The sequence below is a fragment of the Anabrus simplex genome, chromosome 1 (assembly GCF_040414725.1).
Source record: "Anabrus simplex isolate iqAnaSimp1 chromosome 1, ASM4041472v1, whole genome shotgun sequence".
Taxonomy (NCBI): Eukaryota; Metazoa; Arthropoda; class Insecta; order Orthoptera; family Tettigoniidae; genus Anabrus; species Anabrus simplex.
In genome coordinates this window covers 1094261305-1094274915 of record NC_090265.1, presented here as the reverse complement: position 1 = coordinate 1094274915, position 13611 = coordinate 1094261305, and the positions used below count along the sequence as shown (strand labels likewise).

Below are 13611 nucleotides of genomic sequence, written 5' to 3'. Positions count from 1 at the left end.
CAACCAATGACAACGGAAAATATGAGGAGACTAGAACATGTCCAGCGCTGAGCAGAACGTATAATAAACAAACACATCCCTCTGAACACAGCAAGGTCATTGCCACCAGTGAACTCATAATGTAAACAAATAGAAATAGCCTTCCTTAAGAAATCCCTGACAGACAACACACACCCCTCCCCTTTCAATTGCCTGCCTGTTAAGAGAGGCCAAGGAGTTACTCTTACCCCCGCCGCTGCCAGAACAACCTCATATTTAAATGGATTTTACACATGGTCTGCTCGTCTCCGGAATCTTCCACCATCTGAAATAGAACTGCTTCCTCTTCCTCACTTCCTCCACGCAGTGAAGGAAAATGCATATGTAAATATAAACCCATATATAACTTGTAAGAATGATGTGTGCAAGTACAGTTAAATGTGAGCGAATGTGGGAGTGGTTGTGAATAAGCGTGTATACAGGGGTATGAGATGAGGGTATAAATGACTGGGTCTTCTTACTCTAATATGTATAGCATAAATCAAGATAAATATTATTCTAACAGTACAATGTTTGGAGTGTAAATACGTAAATAGTCAGTAGAGTTTATGTAAACATACATGTGGGGATGGAGGCACTTACATGTATGTGGGGCTTGCCCTTTCTCCATCTACCACTCCTAGATTGTACATGTACAATTTAAGGATCTTGCCCACATTTACCCATCACTTTCTCATATTCTTCAGTTTTATTTCCAATTCTTGCAATGAAATTGCCCATTAGCGCTATCCTATCCTTGCTGTTTACCCTGACTACGATGTCACAAAGTGTTTCTTAAAACCTTAAAACTTGTCAATTTCATCCTCACCTGCTCGCTCATAAGACAATTCTCATCCTAATTCCTCCAACTGTTATAAACTACTGTACCTACATCATTCATTCACGTACATGCCTAATAGAAACTATGGTGCGTGTAGTAGTATTCCTGTTAAACAATCCTACCCCACAATCTGTCCTTCCCTTTTTAACACCTTATAACATTATATCCCTTCGTCCTATCTCCCTTTACTTGAATATCTTGAACTCCTAACACATCCAGATGCCTCTTTGCTGACTCTGCCATTATTTTCTATAGCTCCCCATCGAATTTCATTTTGTTCACCAAGTTGTTTCCAAGGAGTCCCTCAGCTGTCAAACGGAAGCAGGATTCCAAACTTGAATATGTCAAGGCTTGCTTAAAACGTGCTCTTCAAAAGAGCTCCCCATGACAAAGTCTGTTTTTTTTTTTTTTTTTTAACTATGATATCCATATCAGTACTACAACAATGAACACCCACTTCCTTTTGTGTGTTAATTTTTATATTTACAACAGTGATGCGATGATATTTACTAAATTCTTTAATTCTAGCAGTGAATACAAACATTTCAAATGGACCCCAATACTCACCATTAACTTCCACGTATCATACTGGCAGATCATCAAGAAAATGTACATGATGTATTAAATAAATTGTAGAATCAAATTTTAAATTTAAATACGAAATTATTTTATTTGAAACATGAAAATCAAAGTTGTGTCTCATAATGAAGCAAATACAGCAATAATGTTTAAAATGAGATAAATAAAATCCAAGGAAATGTTGGTCAATTTGCAAGTCAAGTACCAAACTTAAGTTCCAAGATCCTGCTACACAAGAAACATGGTAGTACTGGAAGTATCGCACGTTATACTGTATATCACAGATAGGTTCACTACTCATTATGTAACATTAAGACTAGTTAGATAACTCTGTACTGTGTACTGGAGAAGAAATAAGATTGTGAAGCCAATTTTGTCAGAATTACCACAACAAAATGAAATCATGGTATAAACATCAACTTAAAAAAATTAAAAAAACAACAACACTATTTCACTCTTAATTCAACTTATATACAGGCTAGAATAGAGTGAACATTGTACATTAAGATGTAGGACAAGACATATGGAAGACGGCACCTTACGAGGAGAAAGCATGGCAGAAAATTTGGAAAAGGACATCACATACAGTATATGTATCATATCAACTTTGTACAAAATACTAAAAGACAATATACTGTTGTGTGTGCAACAATAATAAGAACAAAATTTGCAAGCAACACTGACTGTAATTACTGTTTCAACCACATCAATATAAAATAATGTTTTGAGGCAAAACAATGCTGTAATTGTAACTGATAAGGAGGAAAAGAAAATTAAGCCCAGGCAGAAGAGAGTTGGGCACAGGACCCAAACTTGTCAGCAAGGGTATCCAATAAATAGAATGAGACTTGTAGAATGCAAACATTTTCAAAAGAGCGCAGAGCCTGTCAAAGTGATGTCCTCTTCCCAAGTGTCTGTCAAACTCTGGTGGATGTAAGTTACCACCTCCCAGCTATCTCCCACTCCACCTTACTGTATTATATACAAGCTAAATACATTGAGAATACTATTCATTTGGCAATGGTGCTCTCAAACTCTGCACTCTGATACAGGCAACGGGAGATCAGGCAGCTTGAGCTGAAATTATAACAGGATTTAACCTAACAAAAATATCAATATTAAAGGGGAGGGGGGAAAATATACGGTAAAATGGGTGGGAAGAATGGCTGTCCACGCACGTTCGAGGTGGATGCCTAGCAACTATATACGTACACACAAACAGAAAACTAAAGAGCAAAATATCTTCATTTTTTAATTCGATTCTCCTGTCCATTTTTCACAACACCCGTCTTCATCCTTTATCTCACATGAGTGTTAAAACGCAATGAAATGATGCAATGGTCCTCTCCTTGTTAATGAGTTAACAGCAGTAAATGAACATCTAAAGCTTCATTTGATGATTTGAACACATATCATTAATAATAAATCGCACACTCACACACACATACACACGTAGAGTGTCGGGCACCATCCCAACACATCCAGCAGCGCACACAAACGATTACTACTCTACATTCGATCATAATCCCGCACCACTTGTGCCACACTGCTTTCAGCTCTGTTTCACACGTTTTCTTGGTGGCCCGATAGGGGGGATCTGTTGGGTCGCTAATGCACGAAATGCTTCCGCGATCAAATGAGGATGCGACTGGATCATCGATTTCCAGCCTGCAGTGTCCATTACATCGGTAGCATGACTGCAACAGAGAAAGTCAATTAGTACCAATGTAAAATATACCCATGGCATTATTAAACACTGAATTAGTAGTTAGATTATCATAAGAAATCTTACACCCAAAGCTAAAAATTTATATCATCATTGCACCTAGAAAAAACACTATGTAATAATAATTCAACTTAGAACTCAGACCAGAAAGGTCCTGTCAATATTGAGTATTGCGTGAACTATATCAACAAATTTCCGTTCTAAGTGAAATGTTTTGCGGATCAGTATTTCTCACCTCAATATTGTCACATAATGGAATTTCAAGGTGCAATGTAGATATATAAAAGCGTCTCTCTGTATTTATAACAGATACTGATAACCTGATGCTTAGTTTTTATATTGGATAGGACAAATTTTTGTCTGTTTGTTACAGCACCATGGAAAAATGGGTAGGTGGATTCACAAAACTTTGCATTTAAGGTTAGGATAAGGGTGAGAAATACTTGTTCAAAAAAGTTCAACAGAAGGATCTTCATAGGGAGTCTCATACATAAAACCTAAAAGTATTTCTTTCACATGTGGCTTTTCGAAAATGGTGTAACAAAATTTATTTAGATTATTTATAAAAATTTTTGTTCCATACCTTTTTCAAAACATTAAAAAATAAGGGAAATATCAATGGTGATTGAGTGAAAGTCCAGGAGCCAATATCTAACTCTTTTTAGAGTTGCTATGGAGATCATCCTGGCAATGTTTTGAAGGTTTTGTACATCTGTCTGCACTTTTTTAATATTAACGTGATACTAATTTTCTTTAATACTGGAAGCAATGCAAATAGAAGAGGAAGTGTATGCTCTTCTCCTTTCACCCACTAACTGACTGAAGATGGTGGAGGTCCTTCCACCAGTGGCAGCACAATAACCTGAGCCGGCAGCAGATGAGCCTTGTCATTAGTGTGCTTTATATTTGTGTCGAGTTATTGGAATAATTTACATTACTCTTCACTGTCACTGTTAAGAGGTTTAGGCAGATTATTGGTGTATTCATTAGTGAAGAGTGCAAGTTGAGTTATGTCTTAAAAACAGTACTTTACATCACTATTGTATTTGAAAACAGCGTGTTTCAGTGCGGGAGGTATTGCTGCAACATGCCCATGTGTTTCGTACCCAACTGTAGATCTGGGTATGACCGATCGTCTTCAGGTAGGAGTTTCTTTGGACATTTTAGTAGCATTTTCTTGAAATAGAAAAAGGCTGTCTGGAGAAAAGACAGAAAACAGACTCATTTACAGTGAATGGTTAAAGAAGAGAGATACCATGACAGCAGTAGAAATTAAAACCAAACATTTCTTAATCTGCCCAAATATCTCTACGACAAGAAATATAACTCTCCCGTGAAACCGCAATCCACGTGAACAGATGTCTCTATTAAAATCCCTACTCAGAACATAAATGTATGTGATCAACTGCTTACCAGTTGGAGATAGCACTGATGTTACAAATTCTAGGAAAATAATTGCTTTGTATGGTTCATGTTTGTAGGTTACTATAGTCACATCCTAGTTCGTGAACCATGGGAAACGGCTGAGTGGCCTAGTAAGTGGTCCTGAGAGTCGGGATACCAGTTGCTATGCAATGGGAGTGGGCATCTCGGACATATTCTGAGTCATGGCGGCCCTCCTTTTGCTCAGGCGGCTAGGACTATACAATTCACCGGTGGTCCATAACCCGTTAGAGGAGAGATCCTCACTTGGACTATGTGCAAGTAGGGTAGCATCCTGCTTCATGAATTTACTGAGCTCAGAACATTTTAAGCAAGCCTCGGACCTCTGGGAGTAATGGAATCCCACTCCCATTTGATAGGCAAGGGACTCCTTGGAAACAACTTGGCGAACAAAATGGAATTCGATAGGGAGCTATCAATATTAATGGGGCTTAAGAAAGAAAGAAGGTAGAACTGGCTGAGTCAGCAAAGAGGATGCATCTGGATGTGCTAGGAGTAAGTAATATTTGGGTAAGGGGAGATAATGAGGAAGAGATAGGAGATTATAAAGTGTACTTGATGGGTGTTAGAAAGGGAAGGGCAGAGTCTGGGGTAGGGCTCTTTATCAGGAATACCATTGCACGCAACATAGTTTCTGTTAGGCACGTAAATGAGTGAATTATGTGGGTAGATTTGTCAGTTGGAGGAATTAGGACAAGAATTGTGTCCGTGTATTCACCACGTGAGGGTGCAGATGAGGATGAAGTTGAAAAGTTTTATGAAGCACTGAGTGACATCGTGGTCAGGGTCAACAGCAAGGATAGAATAGTGCTAATGGGCGATTTCAAAGCAAGAGTTGAGAATAGAACTGAAGGATATGAAAGGGTGATTGGTAAATGTGGGGAAGATATGGAAGCTAATGGGAACGGGAAGCGTTTGCTGGACTTCTGTGCTAGTATGGGTTTAGCTGTTACGAATACATTCTTCAAGCATAAGGCTATTCACCACTACACATGGGAGGCTACGGTTACCAGATCCATAATAGACTATATCTTAACAGACTTTGAATTCAGGAAATCTGTTAGGAATGTACGAGTTTTTTGCGGATTTTTCGATGATACAGATCACTATCTGTAGTGAACTAAGTATATCTAGGCCTAGGGTAGAGAAAGTGAAATCTGTCTGCAAACGAATAAGGGTAGAAAATCTCCAGGACGAGGAAATTAGACAGAAGTACATGGATATGATTAGTGAGAAGTTTGAACAGTGGACAGTAAGCAGGTTCAGGATATAGAAAGTGAATGGGTGGCATACAGGGATGCTGTAGTAGAAACAGCAAGGGAATGCCTAGGAACAACTGTGTGTAAAGATGGGAAAAGGCGAACATCTTGGTGGAATGATGAAGTGAGAACAGCTTGTAAACGTAAAAAAAAGGCTTACCAGAAATGGCTCCAAACAAGGGCCGAGGCAGACAGGGATTTGTACGTAGATGAAAGAAACAGAGCGAAACAAATAGTTGTTGAATCCAAAAAGAAATCATGGGAAGATTTTGGTAACAACCTGGGAAGGCTAGGTCAAGCAGCAGGGAAACCTTTCTGGACAGTAATAAAGAATCTTAGCACTGGAGAGGTGGAGGGAATATTTTGAACATCTTCTCAATGTAAAAGGAAATCATATTGGTGGTGTTGCAAACAGCTAAGCTCATGGGAAGGAGGAAAATGATGTTGGTGAAATTATGCTTGAGGAAGTGGAAAGGATGGTAAATAAACTCCATTGTCATAAGGCAGCAGGAATAGATGAAATTAGACCTGAAATAGAAGTATAGTGGGAAGGCAGAGATGGAATGGCTTCATAGAGTAGTAAAATTAGCATGGAGTGTTGGTAAGGTACCTTCAGATTGGACAAAAGCAGTAATTGCACCTATCTATAAGCAAGGGAACAGGAAGGATTGCAACAACTATCGAGGTATCTCATTGATTAGTATACCAGGCAAAGTATTCACTGGCATCTTGGAAGGGAGGGTGTGATCAGTCGTTGAGAGGAAGTTGGATGAAAACTAGTGTGGTTTCAGACCACAGAGAGGCTGTCAGGATCAGATTTTCAGTATGTGCCAGGTAATTGAAAAATGCTACGAGAGGAATAGGCAGTTGTGTTTATGTTTCGTAGATCTAGAGAAAGCATATGACAGGGTACCGAGGGAAAAGATGTTCACTATACTGGGGGACTTCGGAATTAAAGGTAGATTATTAAAATCAATCAAAGGCATTTATGTTGGCAATTGGGCTTCAGTGAGAATTGATGGTAGAATGAGTTCTTGGTTCAGGGTACTTACAGAGGTTAGACAAGGCTGTAATCTTTCACCTTTGCTGTTCGTAGTTTACATGGATCATCTGCTGAAAGGTATAAAATGGCAGGGAGGGATTCAGTTAGGTGGAAATGTAGTAAGCAGTTTGGCCTATGCTGATGACTTGGTCTTAATGGCAGACTGTGCTGAAAGCCTGCAGTGTAATATCTTGGAACTTGAAAATAGGTGCAATGAGTATGGTATAAAAATTAGCCTCTCGAAGACTAAATTGATGTCAGTAGGTAAGAAATTCAACACAATTGAATGTCAGATTGGTGATACAAAGCTAGAACAGGTCGATAATTTCAAGTATTTAGGTTGTGTGTTCTCCCAGGATGGTAATATAGTAAGTGAGATTGAATCAAGGTGTAGTAAAGCTAATGCAGTGAGCTCGCAGTTGCGATCAGCAGTATTCTGTAAAAAGGAAGTCAGCTCCCAGATGAAACTATCTTTACATCGGTATGTTTTCAGACCAACTTTGCTTTACGGGAGCGAAAGCTGGGTGGACTCAGGATATCTTATTCATAAGTTAGAAGTAACAGGCATGAAAGTAGGAAGAATGATTGCTGGTACAAACAAGTGGGAACAATGGCAGGAGGGTACTCAGAATGAGGAGATAAAGGCTAATTTAGGAATGCACACTTTGGCGCACTTTGGTGGTGGTGTCATGTGAGGCACATGGAGGAGGATAGGTTACCTAGGAGAATAATGGACTCTGCAATGGAGGGTAAGAGAAGTAGAGGGAGACCAAGACGACGATGGTTAGACTCGGTTTCTAACAATTTAAAGATAAGAGGTATAGAACTAAATGAGGCCATAACACTAGTTGCAAATCTAGGATTGTGGCAACGTTAAGTAAATTCTCAGAGGCTTGTAGACTGAACGCTGAAAGGCATAACAGGCTATAATGATAATGTATGTATGTATGTATGTATGTATGTATGTATGTATGTATGTATGTATGTATGTATGTATGTATGTATGTATGTATGTATAATTGCTTTGTTAAAGACGAGATTGAAGTATCAAAATGTAATTTTATTAGAAGACAGAATAAACTAAATGTTGTTAAAGCTAAAATACACTCACTTGAAAAAAAAAATTACAGATATAAAATCAAAGAGCAGTTTCACACAAACAAAATAATTTGGCTCTCAGCAAAAGCAGAAAATTATTTTTGATACAATGCTGAAGAAATATCAAGTGAAAACTAAAACCGAAATGAGATCTACTGATGAATTTCTCTTGGATAAAAATAATGCATTCCAAGATTTATTGGCGCTGCTCAAAATGGCTTCTGAAGCTCATTTGAGAATAGTGGTGAAGGGCTTAAAATTTTCGAATGGCATAATGATCATGCTACTGCTGCCCTAGTACAAGTTTATAGTGGAAAAGAGCAGTATGAATGCCTAAGGATGCTGATATTTGATAAGGTAAAGCTTAGAGAAAAAGTTTGTTTTAACTCCGATTCATTTCAAGTGAACTGTTTTGACGATTTGGGAACATTTATTCCAGAGGAAAGCAAGGATCAGTTGGCAAATCATGCTCTATTTTTCATGTTTGTTCCCTTTATGAACAACTGGATTCAATCATAGCAATATATGTTAGTCAGAATGCCACCCCTACTGACATAATTGCAAAAATTCTCATTCAGGTCATCATAAATTAGAGCAAGCGGGTGTAGGAATCACTGCTTTCACATCAGATGGTAGCCAGTTGAATAAAAAGTTAAGGAAATGCTTAGGAATATCTGGCAACATAAATAATCATCTTCTTCTTCTCCTCCTCAGTACTATACCACGTCCTCCTGCACTGGTGATCACTGTGGCGAATGTTGTGTGATCTCTTGCTAGATGAAAAAGTATTTCAGCACTGTGAATTCCAGCCCATACTTTGATGTTTCCAAGTTATGATGTTTGCCTCCTGACACCTTTCCGACCCTGTAGTTTGCCTTGTATAATCCATTGTAAGATCAGGTAAAGGTTATTCCTGAGGATGTGGCCAAGGTAAGAAATTTTATAGAGCTTTATTCTTCGAATGAGTTCCTGATTTGCCCTTCTAAGTACTCCTTTGTTTGTTAGTCGAGCAACTCACAAAATCATGAGCATCCTCTGGAGGGTCCACATTTCAAAGGCTTCCAAGAATTTCACCAACATATTCTTGAGGGTCCATGTTTCCACACCATCTAAAGTGAATCTAAAGCGTTCAGTTTTCAATCCAGCTGAGTCTAGAAGAAAATTGGACATTTTCAGATGTGCCACATATATTTAAGTGCATAAGAAATAATTTCCATGACAAAGTACTGGTCAAATACAATGGTGATATTGTTGATTATTTATTTTACAGGAAAGTTTATGAATGTGACACATTTCCCAAATTTTCCAGACTGAAAGTTGCTATAAACTCACCTCTACCCATCTGGATCCTAATTCATTTCAACAAATTAATATAAGGCTGGCGTTTGAACTATTCAGTAGATCTGTCACTAATGGTATAAAGCTCTATCGGGGTATTAATTCAGAAGGTTTAGAAGATAGTGAAGTAACAAATTTTCCCAAGTGATTTAAACTGCCCGAATGGCATACAAAATTTATCCATTCCTATTCAAGCACTGTATAAAGGATCACAGACATATAACACTTTAGTGAATTGGCACAATATCCTCACAGACACTCAAAATACATTCGCTTTGCAAAGAACACTGGAGTACTTGAGAGGTATCTTAGACAGCACTTAAGAAGTGTCTAAATATTTGTGGGAAAACAATTACCACTATATTTTGACAGGAAAATTTAACCCAAGATTACCTAGAATGCCATTTTAATATCCTGCAATCAATAAGTTGGGAGGATCATCCATCTAGAATTGACTCTCTGCAAAGGGCACTAGGAAAATTTTGCAATGTGAGTGAACGCTTTAGAATTTTTCAAAATAATCTCCACCACACTCAATACACTTCTCCATATGTCGAAACCAGTCACTGAACCAACTCTGCCACTTTTCTTCAGTTACATTTTCACACTCTTGATCCCATGCTGCCAGAAGCTCCCCGTTGGATGCAAAACGCTGCCCTTTCAGCTTCAGCTTCACTTCTGGGAAGAGTGCGAAGTCACATGGGGCAAGATCAGGACTGTATGGAGGGTGATCAAACACAGTCAACCCTGATTTGGCAAGAAAATCCATTATTACATTAGCACGATGTGCTGGAGCAGTGTCGTGATGCAAGAGCCAAGTGTTGAGCCGTGACCTTGGATGGAGCTGCTTGAGAGCCTGGATGACCTAAGGCAGACAAGTCTCACTGTACGACTTTGCAGTACCTGTCCTTTGTGTTTCTAGCACAACCCGAGTCAGGATGCCCCGTTTAGTGAAGAATACTGCAATCGTCTTTTTCTTCACTGACCTTCACTTCTGCACAGTCACAGGAGTACCCTCATCTTCAAACAGCCACACCTTGTTCTGGGATTTTGTTGGGACATCGTAATAATAAAGGCAAGTTTCATCACCTGTAACGATGCTATTGATGTTATGCGAACTCCCATTTTCAAACTGTTTTAGCATTTTTCAGCACCATTTCACTCGATGTGCCCTTTGTTCCTCTGAAAGTGAATGGGGCACCCAAAGGGAACAAACCTTTCTAACATGGAGATGGTCATGTATAATTGAATGAATAGCTGGTGCAGCGATGTGGAGGGTCTCTTCTACCTGCCGATATGTCAACCGCCTCTCTTGCTGCAACATTTTCCTCACAGCTTCAATGTTTTCCTCAGTCACTGATTCAGACGGTCGCCCAGAAGGAGGATCGTCTTCAACCCCAAAATTTCCCCTCTGGAATTCTTTGTACCAGTGGAAAATTGTTGTCCGATGTGGACAGTCTTTCCCCAGCACAGGAGTCATTTCCTCCAGGCACTAGTCAACAGTTAATCCACGAGCAAAATTGTAATGGATAATTGCGCGATATTCACCTTCAGACCACACTTACATCTTAACTTGCTTTCAGTCCCACTGCTTGATAACAACTGGTGTGAAGGCAGTGCCTTGCTGTCTTCTAGACCAGTTTTTACCCTTCTTTTATCCATCACCATAACAGGGGTGTCCAGCCAACCGTTTTTGCATATTGCAAAACTTTCCTAGTGCCCTTTGTACATTTACATTTGATGCAGTCTATTTATGAACCAACTAAACTTGCTATATCCTCTGGTGGACACTGTGAGTACCCAGCTTAATCCTCCTTAATGTCTCTTGTTAATCATATGCATATTCTTGCAAAAACAATTGAGTCCAAAAATCGTGCAGGGGAAAAAACGTGAATTTTGAAGATGAAATTGATTAATGCTGCTGCTGATGATGAAGATGTATGTTGTATAAAGAAGCCTACCATCTGGGTCATCAGTCCAAAGATGAAATTGAAATAGACTAGGAAAACAGTTTACCTGACTTAAGTGAGCATAGTTTTGGAAAATAATGCTTAGTATATCATTTAGCCAGATACATAGTGCAAAATATTTCAGAAGTGATGCAGTGTAAATTACGCCCACCTTTTCTCCATGGCAAATTGACTGATAACGTACCGGTACCTGCTTCCCTAACACTAAGTAAATATTATAGGTCTACACAAAGCGGCACGTATTTTACGTATGTATCAGAATGTGGTGTTGCAAGTGGAAAAGGTTGTTGTGGAAAAACTATCGTGTGCTAAGAGTTTGTGGGAGGGGGACATATATTTCAGTGTTTGGATAGTTTAGATGTTATTCAAGTGAAGTCATCGCAATTGGGATGCTGTGAAGACCATGTGTTGTGTATGCTTTCTAAACTTGTACACTTCTTCTGTACAAAGGAAATGCGAAGACAGATGCTACTTCCAAAGTAACTAAATCATCTCGAAAATACCCCAAAGTGTCCAGTTGCTGAAATAATATTTAAATGCGTGTGTCAATTTATTAAGAAGATAGAAGCAATAGTACTGTACATGCCTCTGTTAATTGCACAATGTGGCACAGGTGTTGGCAGTGCCATCTGTGCAGTGGTTCATATTAACTAGCGAACAGCTTATACTTCCTCTTCTATATGCTATGACGGAACAAAGAAATCAAATCAAAAGCAACAAAACTGTCAAAAAAGATAAAACTGTTAAGGGCCACAGAGAGCCAGGAAGCGAATGCATCACAAGAAGACAGTGATAGGGACACACATGCCCGCCTGTAGAATCTCAGGAACAACATGAGGAATCAACAAAAATGTAATTGTACAAGTGCTAAGTGACTGACCCATCAACGACATGTACAGTAGCTAGTATTCTATAAATCCAAGCTACTTTTCATATAGCTAGGCTGAGTAGTTCAGATGGTACAGCGCTGGCCTTCTGAGCCTAGCTTGGCAGGTTCAATCCTGGCACAGTCCGATGGTACTGGAATGTACTGAAATACGTCAGCCTCGTGTCTGCAGAAGAACTCTTGGAGGACAAAATTACAGCACCCAGAGTCTCATAAAACCGTTAAAAAGTAGTTAGAGGGATGTAAATTCAATAACATTATCATTAGTTTTCATATAGGAACCATGGACCAATGAATGAAAATAATAAAGCCATACCAGCAGAAATTAAACCCTTTCACAGCAACATATTAGAATGTCCCTAAAATAATAATAATAATAATAATAATAATAATAATAATAATAATAATAATAATAATAATAATAATAATAATAATAATAATTGTATGACCTTGGCTACCATTTTGATTTGGCACTATTTAGGCTGCCCGCATGTCAGTTTCGAAGATTCATTTTACTCTACCAAATGCCAGAGAAACAGATCTCTTAGGGGATGCATATGTATGTGAGTTTTTAATTAATTTTTTGTCACTAGAGATCTTTTGTATGGCAAAATCGTACAACCATTTTGATTTGGCGCTATTTAGGCTGCCCGCATGTCAGTTTCGAAGATTCATTTTACTCTACCAAATGGCAGAGAAACGGATCTCTTAGGGGATGCATATGTATGTGAATTTTTAATTAATTTTTTGTCACTTGAGATCTTTTGTATGGCAAAATCGTACGACATGGAGTGCCGAAGACGTTTTTCCACATTTCAAAAATTTGACTGTCTCTGCCAGCTTTGAACCTGCAATTTGAGATTCAGAGGTAAACACTCTACCAATGATCCACAGACGGAGCTAGAATGTCCCTCACAAACTACTATAGTCAGTGGAAACATATCTACTGAAAAATCTGCATCTCCACAAAAACATTCCAAAATTGTGACAATTAGTACCAAATAAGTCTACAAAACAAGTAAATTGCTTAAGAAAACAGTGAAGAGATTCTAGTTTAAAAATAATAATTTCAGTGAGAATGCTCTGCTGGTCGGTGGGTATCTCCTTAATCCACCACATCAGGAATGTCACAATGTCAGAAAATGGGCATCGCGCCAATTATGGAGAAAATGCAGGAAAGGTGCCTTCGGTGGTATGGCCATGTTCTACGTGCAGGACCTGACAAAGCTGCCAACCTCGCCTTCCCCTTTGACGTCAACGGTCACGCCGTGAAAAAGAGAAAGAAAGAAAATTAAAAGGGGCATAGAAATAATATTTTTTTAAGTCTGTATTGACAATAATGTTGATATCAAGTAAAAGGGAAGGAATTCACCCCTAATTATTTTTTCACTACTTCTCTAGATCTTTTAGT

General features: G+C 38.6%; 1 protein-coding gene across 2 annotated transcripts in view; it reads right to left on the bottom strand.

The window, feature by feature from the left end:
* Positions 1–374: 374 nt before the first annotated feature.
* Positions 375–13611, bottom strand: part of rdx (BTB/POZ and MATH domain-containing protein rdx) — a 397937-nt gene continuing 384700 nt past the window's right edge. The window contains exon 9 of one of the 2 annotated variants that reach the window (XM_067137249.2): positions 375–3135. In XM_067137249.2, the coding sequence (XP_066993350.1) occupies positions 2991–3135 (145 nt within the window). In that variant the 3' untranslated portion in view covers positions 375–2990. The remainder of the gene's footprint in view (positions 3136–13611) is intronic. The other variant, XM_067137248.2, reaches the window with a different exon arrangement.